This window comes from Megachile rotundata, chromosome 10 (genome assembly GCF_050947335.1).
Source record: "Megachile rotundata isolate GNS110a chromosome 10, iyMegRotu1, whole genome shotgun sequence".
NCBI classification, from domain to species: Eukaryota; Metazoa; Arthropoda; class Insecta; order Hymenoptera; family Megachilidae; genus Megachile; species Megachile rotundata.
In genome coordinates this window covers 17,370,875-17,387,015 of record NC_134992.1, presented here as the reverse complement: position 1 = coordinate 17,387,015, position 16,141 = coordinate 17,370,875, and the positions used below count along the sequence as shown (strand labels likewise).

At 36.1% G+C, this 16,141-nt stretch overlaps 4 protein-coding genes across 15 annotated transcripts; 2 read left to right on the top strand and 2 right to left on the bottom strand.

Annotated features, from left to right (window-relative positions):
* The first annotated feature begins 603 nt into the window (after positions 1-603).
* shf (WNT inhibitory factor 1) lies at positions 604-4,831 on the top strand. 3 transcript variants are annotated; one of them, XM_012294819.2, is made up of 6 exons: positions 604-1,222; positions 1,719-1,961; positions 2,299-2,493; positions 3,073-3,225; positions 4,094-4,189; positions 4,266-4,831. In XM_012294819.2, the coding sequence occupies exons 1-6, from the start codon at positions 1,069-1,071 to the stop codon at positions 4,490-4,492; spliced, it is 1,068 nt and encodes a 355-aa protein (XP_012150209.1). In that variant the 5' UTR covers positions 604-1,068; the 3' UTR covers positions 4,493-4,831. The 3 variants fall into 3 exon arrangements, with proteins under 3 accessions (XP_012150209.1, XP_076392583.1, XP_076392584.1); XM_076536468.1 differs by having other exon boundaries at positions 1,069-1,222; positions 2,299-2,442; XM_076536469.1 differs by lacking the exon at positions 2,299-2,493 and having other exon boundaries at positions 1,069-1,222.
* On the bottom strand, positions 3,257-5,406 carry Coq7 (ubiquinone biosynthesis protein COQ7, mitochondrial). Of its 5 annotated transcripts, none has more exons than XM_003707284.3 (3): positions 5,272-5,406; positions 3,853-4,021; positions 3,257-3,772 (listed from the first exon to the last, which is right to left on the bottom strand). In XM_003707284.3, the coding sequence occupies exons 1-3, from the start codon at positions 5,377-5,379 to the stop codon at positions 3,342-3,344; spliced, it is 708 nt and encodes a 235-aa protein (XP_003707332.2). In that variant the 5' UTR covers positions 5,380-5,406; the 3' UTR covers positions 3,257-3,341. The 5 variants fall into 5 exon arrangements, with proteins under 5 accessions (XP_003707332.2, XP_012150205.1, XP_012150206.1 ...); XM_012294815.2 differs by lacking the exon at positions 5,272-5,406 and adding an exon at positions 5,020-5,160; XM_012294816.2 differs by lacking the exon at positions 5,272-5,406 and adding an exon at positions 5,020-5,136 and having other exon boundaries at positions 3,853-4,034.
* ewg (DNA-binding protein Ewg) lies at positions 5,197-15,691 on the top strand. 6 transcript variants are annotated; one of them, XM_076536456.1, is made up of 8 exons: positions 5,197-5,334; positions 6,965-7,245; positions 8,642-8,766; positions 8,845-9,270; positions 9,342-9,644; positions 10,100-10,240; positions 10,329-10,476; positions 11,987-15,691. In XM_076536456.1, exons 2-8 carry the CDS (start codon positions 7,068-7,070, stop codon positions 12,316-12,318), a joined length of 1,653 nt encoding a protein of 550 aa, XP_076392571.1. In that variant the 5' UTR covers positions 5,197-5,334; positions 6,965-7,067; the 3' UTR covers positions 12,319-15,691. The 6 variants fall into 6 exon arrangements, with proteins under 6 accessions (XP_076392571.1, XP_076392574.1, XP_076392575.1 ...); XM_076536459.1 differs by lacking the exon at positions 5,197-5,334 and adding an exon at positions 5,630-5,767 and having other exon boundaries at positions 6,965-7,221; XM_076536460.1 differs by lacking the exon at positions 5,197-5,334 and adding an exon at positions 5,630-5,767 and having other exon boundaries at positions 9,342-9,542.
* Positions 14,828-15,753, bottom strand: COX5A (Cytochrome c oxidase subunit 5A). The gene is made up of 2 exons (XM_003707392.3): positions 15,418-15,753; positions 14,828-15,241 (listed from the first exon to the last, which is right to left on the bottom strand). The coding sequence occupies exons 1-2, from the start codon at positions 15,623-15,625 to the stop codon at positions 14,988-14,990; spliced, it is 462 nt and encodes a 153-aa protein (XP_003707440.1). The 5' UTR covers positions 15,626-15,753; the 3' UTR covers positions 14,828-14,987.
* Between the last annotated feature and the right edge of the window lie 388 nt (positions 15,754-16,141).

Below are 16,141 nucleotides of genomic sequence, written 5' to 3'. Positions count from 1 at the left end.
AAGAGGAGGACCCCGACCAAAGATGTTTAAAAACTGGTTCCTTCCACCGATTTCTTTTCACCTTATTTGCTAATCCAAAATCTGATTTCCATATATCCGCGTATACGGTATTCCAGTCCTGAGGAGAACGATATCGACTGCTAGACCGTGAAATATGTCGACGAGGCAATCTCCGATTTACCAAAGATAAATACCTGATATTTATCCGAGACGAGCGTATCTATCTTTAATGAAATCATCCACAAACTTACCAGATACATGGAATCCGAAGCACGACAATCGCTGTCCAGATAATTATATCAGCATGGTCAAAAGATTTAATCAGCGGTGATCGTTCGCTAATCGGATCGTCGTAATGTAACTAAGTGGTCGTAAAATCGATTGCTCGCGATTACGGTCGAATTCGAGATGCTGATTCGTGTTCCCAAAATCCCTAAGTTCGAACATTCCAAAATAGTCCTAAAGTTCGAAAATTGTAAAGTTTCAAAGTTCTGGGAATTTCTGTGTGGAAAGATAGAGATCTCGGTCGCGATCTCACGGCAAGAAGACGACGGGCTGCTGTGGGCCTTTTCTCATTGAGTCAGTCAGTCAGTCAGTCAGTCAGTTTGCCGCAGAGACGCGGCCCGTACGCACGTCTGTATGCGCGTCTTGTTTGAGCGAAGATCGTGCAACCGTGTGGCGGCTGCATTATCGACAGAGGCGACTGCGGGCGAAGCATCGGCAATTGGTCGTCGGTCAACCGGTCGGCCGCTTGTTCGTTTGTGTTCGATCGCAAAGTTGATCCCCACTGAATACCGCACCCGGGTCTCCGGCCGTCAGCTCGTTAGATCGCGTGCGTGAGAACGTGGCCGCGCGTCGTCGAGTCTTCTCGTGAAATCCCGAATTTCACGGGTCGAATCGCGCCCGTGTTCTTCGACCCTACATTTACGTAGCTCATAAGTGTACCGAAACGAGAGACACGCGCACCGCAGGACGAAACGCAGCAGGAACCGCGAAGAGAGATAGATTTACGTAGCCACAAGGGGGCTAGTCATAAACCGTGCAACACCTGGCGGCACGTCGTTAATTATGCAGTGGGCCGCAGCCGCCCTGGCCTCGGCGGCGATCGCTCTGCTCCTGGACACGGCGGCCGCAAGACATCACCATCGTTCCGGCAATGGGCACAAACCGTCCGGTGACATTTCCCTTTGGATCGACCAGCAACAGATCAAAATGTTCAGTGGTAAGTCGGTTTCCGGGTACCGGCACAATCGTATGAAACACTTATTTTTTTATTCGATGCCGTTATACTTGTTTATTTCGTAAATGGGTAAAGTACTCTATCATGAGAATGCAAAGAGTATGGATTTATAGCTTGTTAGATATATCCATGTCTTGTCAATATTTCAGGGACTTCGTTATTTATTGACAATATAATATACTAATTATTACGAACCCTGAATCGTTCGCGTGAAAAATGAATAGGACTTCTTCGATTGTGAACATTTATACCCTATCGATTTGATGTTTTCGTTTTGGAAGATCGATTTCTATTTCGAACGGTAGTCTATCTTTTTATCTCGATGTTCTATTAATATTATATATATATTATATTATATTATTATATTATTTTTGACATTAAAAATTGATAGAATTGCAGATACATAATATATCGGTTTAATATTTTATACTAAAAGTAAGTGAGCGAATTGGTGTAATCGGTTCTTTTCTTGTTTTAGGACTTGAGATGGAAATATTCGCGATTACAGAAGGTAGAGTCTTGTCTTATTTGTTGGATCCTGAATTCGAAAGTAAGCTTCCGATTATTCCGAGTGAAGTAACGTATGTAAATTTTACATGGAAATCCGGTGTTAAGAAATACTATTATAATTTTTATCGATTGAAATCGTTCGACGAGTCGATCCTTAAGACACCATCTATCACGATTAAAACGCAGGGGAGAGTACCGAAGAGACCCAAGGGTAATATCTCTTTTCATATTCAATTAACCCTAGACTTACTTTTAATATTATTACTATAAATAAAAATTATATTTTTTCAGCTCTTTGAACCAATAGTCCATCTAGTAATAGTAAGGTCGTAAATTAAAATCCGCGACCAGTGGAAGATGGTGTTGTCATATAATTCACTTCCCTTTAATTCGCAATTTTAAAACTAAAATTTCGTGTACTTTGATAAGTTTACGACCTCGCTATATCGTAGACGTCGACTATACCCGATTGATAAATTCGATTCCTTAAAATGAATCGAATGACCACCACTGGGATGTTATATGTATACGTACGATATTTTTCACAGAATTTAGCGTGCTGTTACCCTGTTCCGGTAACAATTCTGGTATAGCTCAGTTGGGTATCGGCCTGATGATCGAAACGCGTAAAGGAAAACCTTTAAATGGAACACCCCTTCGTCTTAACCTGAGAAAAGAATGCACCGTGCGCGGTGAGTGCGTCAATCGCGCCCACGATCATCATTTCTCTACTCACACATACAGTTCTGTATCAGCAATAATTAATCGCCTAATTTGCTGCATGCTTCGTTTAGAAATAATTGAGATATGAATTCTTTCATTGTAGTAAAGATAACTTCAGAGGCAGCTACCGACAGAAACGTCGAATAATAACGTTTTGCATAAACTATTTTGTGAACGTACCCAGGCGGGTATCCCGGTATACGACCCCTTTGTTTCTTGGTTCATTAATTAATTAATTAGCCTTTCTGACCGAACAAAGCACGACTGTTCTGCTTTGAAGATATCCCTAAATTTCTCTTAACGAACGATTTTATATGACCCGAAGCAATTATTAAATGATAATCTGCTTATATTCGAGGGGGCGTAGCGGACAAAAATTATTCGATGCATGTTTTTGCGACAAACGTTGATTGTAACCCGAAGACGAACATCAGAATATACATTAACAGTGTCAGTCTGCTGATATCATATATACGAACTTTTTGCATGTAATTATATCATGTTAACAAATACATTTAAATTCATTTTATTTAAATTTCCTATCAAATACTGTTAATACAAAAATATAATTCTTTTGTGTGTAATACTTTTCATTGCAGAACCCAATCCTGGACCTTGTCCAGATGGATACTTGGGTCCTCCACATTGCAAGAAGGCATTGTGTTATCCAAATTGTATGAATGGTGGTAATTGTACAGCTCCTGGTATTTGTTCGTGTCCACCAGGGTTTCAAGGTCCATACTGCGAAGGAGGTACATTGACTTCAAAATAAAATACATAACAGACAAGCTATTTCACTTTATTTTATTTAATCAATAGTTACAAAAAAAATACATGTTAAATATTATATACATATCTTATTAACAAATTATATAACTTTAGATACTGAAATAGCAGCTTTGCAGCCACATTTAATAACATTTGTTAAAGCTTGATAGAAGGGTGCTTGTTCTGCACCATGATCTATGCCTGTGTCATGATGCTCTTGTTCTTCGTCTCGAAATTTCTTAATTGTCTCTAATATTTCTTTGTCTATTTTCTCATTACTTTCCATTAATCTACGTAGCTGATCATTGTAATGTTCTGTAATCACTGTCTCTACCGCTACAGTACAAGCCATAGCTGCTTTCTCTCCCATAAGAGCTGTACCTGCACCAAGAACAAAGCCAGCAACATTCCAAAGAGGTGTTAAAACCGTTGGTCTTACACGATACTTCTGAATTAACTCTTCGAATTTAGCACGATGCTTTTTTTCTTGATCCCACATGTGCTGAATAGTTGGACCAACAGCAGTTCTACCTGTCTTATATATGCATGTATGCTTAACTTCATTTCTATCATAATCATTACATCCTAATATTTTTGCAGTGTATTTGTACCTAAGACAGCCATTTGTCCAGCATATATTCTGTCAGCTCCTAATTCTCCTGCATGATCTACTCTTATGATGGTATCTAACAACTTTCCTGATGCAGTTGTTCTTGAAGCAGCAGATGTACTAGCCAAACGAATTCCAAGCTGCTTTAAGTGCAACATGTTTTCTATGGACTTCAAAAAATTTCTATTTAAAATATAAAATATTTTTAGAGTATTTATTAATATATTTAATTGTACTTTTAGGTATTTGTGCAGAGAAGTGTTTAAATGGCGGAAAATGTGTACAGAAAGATACTTGTGAATGTCCAAAAGGTTACTTTGGGTTACGCTGTGAATTCTGTAAGTGGCACAGCTTTATCAATAAAATTTATTTCATTAGCAGTGACTTCTTTATGGTGAATTTATTTTACTTTAGCAAAGTGTGTAATACCCTGTTTGAATGGAGGAAAGTGTAAAGGGAATAACGTATGCAGATGTCCTGCTGGGTTCAAAGGTGATCATTGCGAGATTGGTAGACGATCTCCGCAACGTTCAGCTTGCACAAGAGCATGCAGAAATGGAACTTGTCAACCTGATAACACATGTCTTTGCGAACCTGGTTGGTTTGGAAAGCTATGCAACAAAAATAAGCCATGGGCTTAAAACTAGAAACATGTTTCATTGGTGGTAATCAATTGGATTAATAGAAGAAGATCCTTATTTAGCATGAAATTAAAAAAGATCTGAAACATTCTTTCTTCAAATTTCATATTCAACCATATTATTTCTTTCCATTAAAAATAACATATGAAAGAATTAAAAATCCAATTGGTTAATACCACTCAAATTAATGTGTATAGTAATTTACCCCACCCCAAATGTGATATGTAAAGCTGCTTTACAACATTTTATACTATTAAATATTTTTAATAATTTACTTTTATATTGTTAGATTTATTGTAATAATTGTAAAAAAAATAAAATGTATTTTCTCCCTTATAATCAGTACCTTTTATATTTATTTGAAAAAGCTGTAAGTATTGACGACAATCTAAAATTTACAAACGTTATTCCTCATCTGAGCTGAATTAACTTCAAAGTATATAAATATGATCCTGAGTCCTCGTGTGATGTTAATAATTAGAGATGAAACGTAACACAAAAAATATTGAAGAACGTAATGTATATACCGAAACGAAATGTCAAAACAACGTGGAAGGAAGATCGTTTCGCTGCAGAAATCAGTGTAAGTTTAGGTTAGTCCGAAACTGTGGGCAACATCGTTCCAGGAACACCGAGAACAGGAGTCACGTGTTTCAGGGCCCAATAAGAACGTAAATCGGGTGGACGCCATAACGCGTACCCCAATAGCACTAGCCAATCACGTTATTCCAGACCCGTATATATGTATATGGTGTTCGCGTTTCCGTGGTCGGTGGTACCTTTTTGCTGATTCTCACGGGAAATCGGTGATCGCCGGACAAGTATCCGTCGGTTATTAACACGTAAGTAATCGCCGAGGGCCCGTGCGATGCGCGGGTGTTGCGCATTCGCGAAATAAGGGCAATTTCGCATCGTCTGCTTGGAGTGCACCGCGCAGGCTCGCTCAAAATGGCCGCCTCGCTGCCGCGTTTGTTGTGGTGGAGATGGAGGGCCGCGTAGCCGATCGATACGGCCGCTGGCGAAACTGGCCATGGTGTCTATGGCGGCTGTTGTGCGTGTTGTGGCGTGGCGCGTCGTACACGCGAGTTACGAGCGGTGAGACAGAACGTAGGGTGCGAGCCACACGGTGCTGGTGCTGTGCGGGTGAGCGTTCAACACGGCTGGCGAGATGACCGCGAGACGCGAGCGTAGGGCGTGGTGAGAGAGCGTAGCCGACGGCGGCCTCCCCGCAGACGCGAAAACCCTGATCGGGTGACCACTCACGGGACACACAAGGTGCGTACGCAACTCGCGATTTTCACTGGGCCTGCTCCATGGCTCCGCGGTACCGCGGTCATGAGCTTTGCGGCCCCGGAGGTGGTCTCTTTTGCGTGTGCCCTGCGCATTTTCATTGCCCCCCCAACGTATCCGCCAAATAAACGCGCCGTGTGCGCGACTTGCCGCATCCTCTCTCTCCGTTACTGTGTCTCGTCACGCTTTGCCGAGCCACGCTCTTACCAACTTTCTTAACGGCTCGTCGGCCGTCCGTCGCCTGTCAAATTCATCCTTCGAATCGCACGGTGTGCTCGCTGTCATGCCGACTTTAACGCTGCTCCGACGCGCTTATTCTTCGCCACACGAATATCGTTCGCCTGTTCACGGATCACCGCGGCGACCACCACGACAACGACGACGGCGACGACGAAGTTTATCTTGTGTCTTACCGCGTTCTCCGTTATCATGAGGTTCTCTTACTATCGCGTATTAATCACGAGCGTAATGCGCGGGAAACTACGCTAACCCTCGGACGGCGGCCCGCGAATACGGGATCCGTTCAGATCCGTAGCGCACATTTTATTGTTTATATATTTAAGACAAGAATTCCATTCTAATATTACACAAACACATTAAAAACATAAATATCATACACTTTTATATTATTTGTTATTGGCAGATTCTCCCATGTGTATACAATACACAACTTTAGCATTAAGATTATTGTATTTGCTCATATCATAATTATTAGGTACATGCCTGTAACTCAAGAATATACAAGGTGGTATGTATCATTGGATGCAGAGCAGATCTACAAAAAAGGAAATAAGACAGAAGTATGAAACAAAATTGTTTGTATAAAACTTTGTGAGAAAATCTACTTCAAAATTTTATATTTAATTTCTGTTTGAATGAAAAATCAAACATTACCATAATACATTGAAAAAGGTAGACCTTTGCATTGTATACACAACAATGCACTAGAATGAATACAAGACCAGTTTGCATCCAGCGTTTATTGTCCGAGGGTTAATTTATTGATTTTATTTTTAAAATCAATTTCATGTGTAGTACTATCGCTACAAAAATTGTATAGAAGTTTTGTTAGTTATTTATCTGCATAAATTGGTTATAGATTATTTAGTACAAGATTATATATTTATGCTTAATAGATTGGTATATGTATTTTATGAAATTTTTTATTATTTTTCTATATAGGTGAAAGTGATGTAGAAGAAATTCCCAAAAGTACAGACCGATATTTGTTTCAAAAGGGCACTGTGATCTAAATAAAGGCAAAACGGAGAACGAAGATAAGAAAATGGTGTCTCTGCCTAGTGCAGAGTCCGGCACAATGGACAGAATCTCAGATGACGATGATGATGAGCCAAGTAGTGGATCAGAAACGTATGAAGAAGGCGATCTCCTGACAGCTGCTATGGATGATGACGTGACGGCCCAGCTCGCCGCTGCAGGTTGGCAAATCAAACACGCTAATGGTGATTTCCATTTTTTTGCTTTTTCACCTTTTGAGTTATTTATGTTCTAATCATTTTCATTTACAAATAAAAAGTAACATACAGGGTGCACCAATAATGTTAAATGGTTAAATTCAATAACTCAGGCATAAAAGATAGTGAAAAGATTTATAAGTTTTATATTGAAGATCATTAGTATAATATAGTTTGTGGCTAGTAACATTAGTTGGAAAGTGATTTTTATGTCTCTATATACATGGAAGCATACATTGGACTTGGAGATCTTTTTGGAGTGTAACAAATAATGGTATTAATATGGGGTCTTTGAATAGTATTAGTTTTGGGGGAAACATATTTGTATAAACTTAAGATTACAGTAGTCCACAATCAACAACAAAAAATATACAAATAAATACTGCCTGCCAATGATACATCTGATCTGGTAACTATTCATTGGTTCAAAGACAATTCGAAAGAATTGGATTAACACTTTTAGCTCTTTATGTTTTGTTGTGCATTTAAAAGTGAATACGTTTGTTATTTTTGTTATTCATGTCATTGACAGTGCAGCATGAATTTATTGATTTTACAATTATTTATTTAATTTAATTTTTCAAATTATAATACAAAGTGATAATATATAATATAAATTAAATTAACAGAACAAATTATCATTAAATGCATTTTACATTGTTTGTGTGCTGTATTATTATTTGCTTTATGTCTTTGATAGTACATTTACATGGAAACACTGTTTATATATAATATTATTGTTTTTAATTTTGCATTCTATGTGTCATTCTCATTTGCATATTTATGTTTAATGTTATTCACACATTCGTTTATCATTTGTTTTATGTCCATCAAAACATCCATAACATTTTTTACATAGACGAAGGTTCATTGTCCAAAATTGTTTCTTTCTTTTTTTTGCAGTGTATAACTTTTGCTATGTTTAGTATCTAAATGTCATAGAAACATGTAATACTTTGTAGCTATTCATTTTCGACTTGATCAGAAAATATTCAAGAGTATACTTTTATATAATTTTTAAATAATTTCCTTTCTGCTTAATTATTATAACATGTATAACTTAACTTTATGTACTTTATGATTTCAATATATTGTAAATGCATAAAGATCCGTGGCCTGCATACTACACATTATATACTCTTGGATTAAGCACGTTTCATATCACTACTGCTTTTGCATCTTTTATGTTTTAACGTAGATAAAATTATATTTATGTTGAAATGTCAATAAAATATATATGTATGTGATATAGACAAATATAAATAACAAAAACTTTCATTGGTTTTTCAATAATTTTTTCAGCCCTTAAAATATCTTATTGACATTTTAATTGGTGTGGGATCGTAAGATTAGAAAACATATAGTTAATAATATGCACATTTAGGCCCTGTTGGTGTAGCCGCGGCTGCCGCCATTGTCTCGGCAAAAAAGCGGAAACGACCTCATAGTTTTGAAACAAATCCTAGCATTAGGAAAAGACAACAAAACAGACTTTTAAGGAAACTCAGAGTAAGTGCACAGTACAAAAAGCTATATTGAATCTTCTATTATTATATTTTATTTCACAAATCGTTATACATATTACAGCAAACCATAGACGAATTTGCAACACGAGTTGGACAGCAGGCAGTAGTATTAGTAGCTACGCCAGGAAAGCCAAACAGTAGTTATAAAGTATTTGGAGCAAAACCGTTAGAAGATGTAGTAAAAAATTTAAGAAATGTTATAATGGAAGAACTTGAAAGTGCACTTGCACAACAAGCTCCACCTCCAGTACAAGATGACCCATCATTATATGAATTGCCACCCCTCATAATAGATGGCATTCCTACACCAGTGGAAAAAATGACACAGGCTCAACTCAGGGCATTTATCCCGTTAATGTTAAAGTATTCTACAGGCAGAGGTAAACCCGGTTGGGGGAGAGATAGCACACGGCCGCCATGGTGGCCAAAAGAACTACCTTGGGCTAATGTGCGTATGGATGCAAGATCGGAAGATGAGAAGCAAAAGGTGTGCAAAGTCAGTGATTCTCAAAAATATTGTCATATTACGTGACATAATGTCTATATTAAATATTTCAGATTTCGTGGACCCACGCGTTAAGACAAATTGTAATAAACTGTTACAAATTTCATGGAAGAGAAGATCTTCTTCCTGCATTCAGCGAAGAAGACGATAAGTCGAATGTACTAATACAACAAACAGCGCCTCATTCCTCGTCACATCCGTCGCATTCATCCGGTCAAGGGCAAGGTGGACAGTCGCAACAACAACAACAGACGGTGGGAGTTGTTCGCCTGAGCAGCACGGATTCATCTAAGGGAAACTCTTCGCCAGCACAAATCATTGCCGCGTCTCCTACAGCTCTTGCCACTGCCACTCAGGTGGGAGTGGATGGAGTACACAAAAATAAAAGAATTAAACGAAATAACATGATAATTTCTTATCCAGTTACTAATTCTAAATATAAAAACATCTTTAAACTAAAGTATTTATCATGCTGTTTCTTTCAATTCAAATTTTATACAAGTACACATATACAAAAGAAAAAATTAAAATTTGAAATTCTTTTAAACACGAGTCGCACTTATGTTCATGTGTTTGGTTTCCCTTATTTGAGTTTGATCTATCTTTATTTCTAGAACTGTTAAAATGCTGTTACAACTACCGGTATTTCAATCATAGACGAATCATACTTTACAAACATTTTCAGCTTTCTTTCGTTATACATTGTAGACAATTTTTGTATTATTTTTTCATTTTATACATTTTCTTTGAAGAAGTTGGAACATGAACACAGAGAAGCATTGTAATTACTAATATTTCTTTTATGTTATAGATGACGGCCCAGTATCCAACAACAGTTTTACAAACGATAACAAATCCAGATGGTACAGTTTCCATCATTCAAGTTGATCCTAGTAATCCAATAATTACGTTACCAGATGGTACAACGGCTCAAGTTCAAGGTGTTGCTACTGTAAGTAATCGTCAATTATTTGCTATTCGTAAGCGAATTTTTATTAGCAAATCAAATGTTTAAGAAGGTTAATTGTTTTGACGTGCAGATCCATACAAGTCAAGGGGAAGTGCAAGCACTCGCTGAAGTAGCAGGTAGCGCAGAAGGTACTAGCGTCGCTGTCGACCTGAATAGCGTTACAGAAGCTACATTAGGCCAAGATGGTCAGATCATTCTCACAGGAGAAGATGGACACGGTAAAACAGTTTTCTATAGGCTCTGCACCGTCGCCGGCCAGGAGCTACTTGAACAGTGAATTCATGTTTACTGGCCCAGGATCCTTTGTTGTTTTGCATGCTGTCTGCTACGCTCCATTCAAGAAAAATACCTACGTGTTCTACTACTTTGTACAACGAAAGTAGAATATTGATTAGTTCGTCTTTTTTTGGTACTGTACATATACGATAATTTCACTCGGAGCTATGCACAGCTTTATTTTAATTTCTTCTTTAAGAATCCATGATACAATGTTGTAACAATCATCAGAGGAGCATTCGGTATACATATGACGTATTAATTTTTATGATGTACATTTAACTGTTGTGCGAAGACGTAACGAATTTATGAAAATGCAGTTTTTTTCTCGATATCGTGTCGCTTTATGCGTGTTTATGTACATTCGATCATTCTCGTTCCGGGATAACATTAAATTTTGTTGAAGAACAAATAGAGTTGTACAATCTTATGTACGTGCATGTACATATTCTTTTAAAATGTAAAGTAATTAATGGTGGACACGATACGTTTGCGTATCGAGGTGTTGCATGTATAATTTGTACTCCTCTGAACAGAAGCAAAAGAGATTTTCGAATGTTTTAAAATATAATCGTAACCTGACTACAATCGATCCGTTTACATGGATTCTTAAGATTTTAAATTTAACAAGAAAAAACACGAGAAAATAATGATAATAAAAGAAGGTATTTCATGATCACGAAAGAACCTGTCCCCGTTCTACAATAACTACTTATCATTATTACCGAAAATTGGTTATTACTTTAATTGAACACAAAGAGAAATAAAACTGCTGTACATAGAGTATTTTTTGTTGATGTTTTTATTATTTTATAGTTATTATATTTAGCAGCCTTTGTTTAAGCTACTCACAATCGATGTTTCTAATTTATTCGAATCAATAAATTTACATTACATTTAAAGTTTGTATTTTATATGATTTCTGCTCACCAACTTAGTTTTTATGGAATGGCTTAAACATCCGTTGCTTTTCATTAATGCCTTATTTTTCTGAAGCGTAGATGTGGTTATGTTTGCGTATTAATATGTTAAGAGGGTGTGCCAGAAAAAAAAGGAAATTAAATCTTGAATTTATTCAATTTTTTAAATATTAGATAATGTCTAGATATATATCTTTTCTTTCGCACACCCTTTTAATAACGTAATTGTTTATATTTATCAGTTTTATATGATTTCTAGTATTTAACACGAATATATTTGACCTTTTAGAAAGTACGCATAGTCCGATAACTTTCTTCGCTGTATCGTAAACTGGTAGCCTTAAAGCACAAATTTAAGAGGATCTAGATTGTAGCGTCACATTCTTGAAATAAAGATACGTAACACGAGTGATCGTGGAAAAAGTGTGCTGCTTCTAACGTTATTAAATTTTATTCTTTAATTCCCAGTTTACTATACAGACAAATGCCTGGTTAGGGGCAGAACACAGGACCAGTTGCTTATCTGTTTCAGGCTATCCCGTTTCCGTGTCAGGGGTAATAACAGTACCGGTGTCTGCTAGTATGTATCAAACTATGGTTGCCAATATTCAGAGTGACGGTACAATGCAAGTAGTCACACCCATGGTTCAAGTTCCAAAGGTTGAGCCTGGAAATGGAGAAACTAGTATCGAAGCCGTCACTATTCAAGGGCATCCAATGACAATGATTAACGCAGCCGGTGAACATCAGGTTCTTCAAGTGATATCATTAAAGGATGCTAATGTTCTCACGAAAGCCATGCAGGCTGAAGTTGTTAAAGACGAGGACAGCCAGCAACAACAAACCGTCTCTAGTCCAGAATAAAGCGTTTTACATAGTTAATATAAAGCTTTTATGTCAACACCAAAATGCGACAGGTGCACATTTAGTGGTGTTCAAAGAGAGAAAGAGTGAGAGTATTAAGAAAAAAGAAAAACAATATGTGTTATTAATATTAAGGCAAAATGATTGTGTCTTTTCTGAATCACTGTGTAGCGTGTCCTCTTGGGTGAGAACAGTAAACGAGTAGCGAATATGTTTGCAGAGTGAAAAAATGATTGAATGTTCGACGATTCATTGGGACTTGAATGTAATCATATTTGTATTCAAGATTCATCGTAGACACTTAGAGTATTCACTTGTAATTCGATTTATCGGAAATAGTACTAACTTTTAGAAAGTACTATCGCGCTCGATGAATGCAAATCTGCAGATTTCATCGATTTATTTGTAGCAACATGTATCCACCGAACTGGGAATTACCGTTTTTCTAGTGAACGATCAAGGATACAAATATTTTTGTCTAGTCTTAGTGTTGGAACATTAAGGGCGATCGATATACCAAAGAATTTAATATTTGTGTTGAATCATTTTATAAGAAAGAATAACTACTACTAATTATACAATTTAATTATATCAGATTGACGAAACGATCATTTTAATTCAACGAATCGATGTTTATAAATTACATAATTTATTGTGAATTGATTCGTCGAACTTGTTAAAGGGAAGCCATTTTTTTAGACGAACAAAGTAATCTTTAAATCGTTTAGAATTTCGAAAACATTTATAGAAGCATGAAAGAAAAATCTCTTTAACATTCGATAAAACACGATTCAAATTTTGATGGTATTAGGACAGTGATGGGCAGTTGTTACCCACCAGGGCGTGACGTTTGCAGTCACGGGCACCGATGGATCCTGAGTCTGTAGGATTTGATTTTCAGAAATCTGATTATTAGGAGCAGGGAGATGTCCTTAGGTTTGCCCTAGTCCCCTCTCTAAATTCTTCCTAGCCTCTCCATAGATTCTCCCTAGGCTCCCCTTAAATATATCAATGCCCAGAAGCTCTTTTATGGGCCCTTGATCTGCCCGTCACTGCGTTAGGAAATCAATTGATTTAACGAAATTTGGCTATTAAATTAAGTAAAGAAATACGTAGCCTATTTTTATGATAAACTAAAATATGAAAAGAAATCATGTTTTGTTGACGATATAGACATATAATGGAACACATTAATATACATTAATGATCGACAGTAGAGTTAAATGAGAAAAAAAATTAAGCATTTCTGACGGGTACAAATAGGCTATAAGATATAATTTTTTGGAAAATAAGACATACGGATTTGAAGTCTCAATGCACACCCATAAAACGTAATTAATTTTATCGTATTAGTACCACGTTTACGATAGAAAGTTACTTTACACGATGCTTCAAGGAGCACTGTGTAATTTTAATGAAAGGAAACTGAATTCTTTCATTTCCGTTCTGTTTTATCTCGATAGTGTACAGAATGTAGAAACAAAGAAACAGCGTATTGTCCTTCACTTTTATTTCCAAGTAATCTGAAATGTATTTATTTTTGTTATCGACTAAAAAGAAAATTGAAACGTTTCCGTGCATTTAAATGCCAACTCACTTTTATACAATATTTATAAAGTTAGGAAAAATGTTATTTTTTCTGAGCAATCTTGTTTCAATGTTGCGGTGTCAAGTTTTGCAAGGATGTGTGACTGACTTTGACGAACATATTTTTTTTTACAATGTCATCTTACATTTTTATACTTTTCAGTATTTCTACATACTATCTTGTGTGCATTTTCATTCTGTGTATACGTATTACTTTCAAATAACGAGTTTGTGATACTTATTTCGTTAATATTTATCGGTACACATGTCTTTATCATGAATGAAGTTCCTGTAGGTGTGTAGTACGCTTTTCTTTTCGAAGCGTATGTCAGGAGCAGAGTCGTAACATTGAAACAATAAACTGCCCTCGACATCAAGTATCAATGATACCAAAAAAAAGTTTTTATAACATTATAGAAGAAAGTAGTTAAATTTAATAATTATCAGTAGATCGAATCACAACAATTAGATATTAATTGTTATATTGTTTTTTAAAAACTATGGCCATTACATACCGAATGTAATATACCGATACTCCCATGTAAGACCATGTTCTATTTTTTCTGTTCTTGTTTGTAACAAATTATACCGAGCATGAATTAAGTTTAATATCATCTGAGAAGAATATGTAATACCATTTTAAACAATTATAGATGTACGTGTACATGACTTTATCACTGTGTATCTTATAATGTAATTTGTACATATGTCGTCGTTGTGTCACTTTTCTGCTTTGGTTACTTTTGATGTAAAAAGAAGGAAACATACATTTTAAAAATATTCAGAGATTAGAAGCAACACGAAGAACCAATGGAAGTTGCAATTAAAATATAATGTATACATATCATTTTGTTTTGTTAATCTTGACTAAATATTAAGATTAATTTTATTTTATTCATTTTATGCATAAAACAAGTGTGACTTAGGGCAATTCGTATTTATTTAAATCAGTATTTAATAACAGGAATATAATAATAATTATATTTTTATCTCGATTCCCAGAATAATTGTATACTCGTTTATGAACAGTTCGATAGAAAGTTTCTATATATAAATACTATGTTCACTGTTCAGCTTTTAGCTTAATGTATGTCATAAACTGACTGTAGGGCCAATTCAGGTTTATCATAACCCAGCTCCTCTGGTGTGCTGATGCCTAATTCATCTAAAGTGGGCCTGATTTCTTGCAGAATGTAAGGGTAAATTTCTTTTTGTTTAGATCCACATTTGTCCTTAACAGTTTCTAAAATTCTTATGCAAAGAGCAAAATCATTTAACCGTCTGCAGGCTCTCAAAGCTGCACAAATGATCGAAGGATCCGGTACAAGGTCCATACCTAAAAGCAAATTCATATACTCGATGCATATATTTAAATTTATATTGAAAATTTCTAATCATTATACAGTATCTGGCAACTTTAAACCTTCAGCAAATTAAATATTTATATTAAATTTGAAGGAGACCACAGAAGATACAAAATATAAAAGCAAAAAAAAGCTCTGATATACTAACCAGTCAATTTGGTAATAACTTGTCGGATTTCCCAGTTATCAAGTTGCGGACGATTTAGATAATCAATGTATTTTTTATTGAATTCTTCCTCGCTCTCCTGAGGTCCATCGTGGGAAGCACGGAAGGTCTGAGTTATGACAGCAGTGTTACGTGGTGTTATGGACTTCCTTACAGCGGAGGCTGCTCGTTCTCCCATAAATCGCAACATTTTGCACGATATTTTATTAAAGTTTTAACAAATACGTAGGGTGTATACGGCACCTTATTGCGTAAAGCGAAGAGCGAATGAAATTGGTAACGATCCAATTCTACACTCTTGCCAATCTATATCTTTTATACAAAACTGCGTAATAGATAATAAATTTTGCTCAAGTTGCGCAGATTAGCTCTGATTGGTTCACGCACCATAACCTATGTTACTTATTTGTATGAATAAAAACGAGGCACGATGAATATATGGATTATCTTGAGTGTATTTTCCAAAATTATTATTCATATTTTTAAATTCATGTACCGTCACATTCGTGGTTTTCTAAATTCCTAAATTACTATATCCCTAGATATCCTCGAGATCCCGAAATTCCTAGATTTCTATAATTTTAAATTTTCGTGGACGTGCACGAGATGCAGAAGGTATAAATTTTGTTAATTTTAGTCTCTCTCCTATCAATTAGGACTAATTTTATTACAGACGAGGTGTAGAATTGCACGTGTCGCACAATTT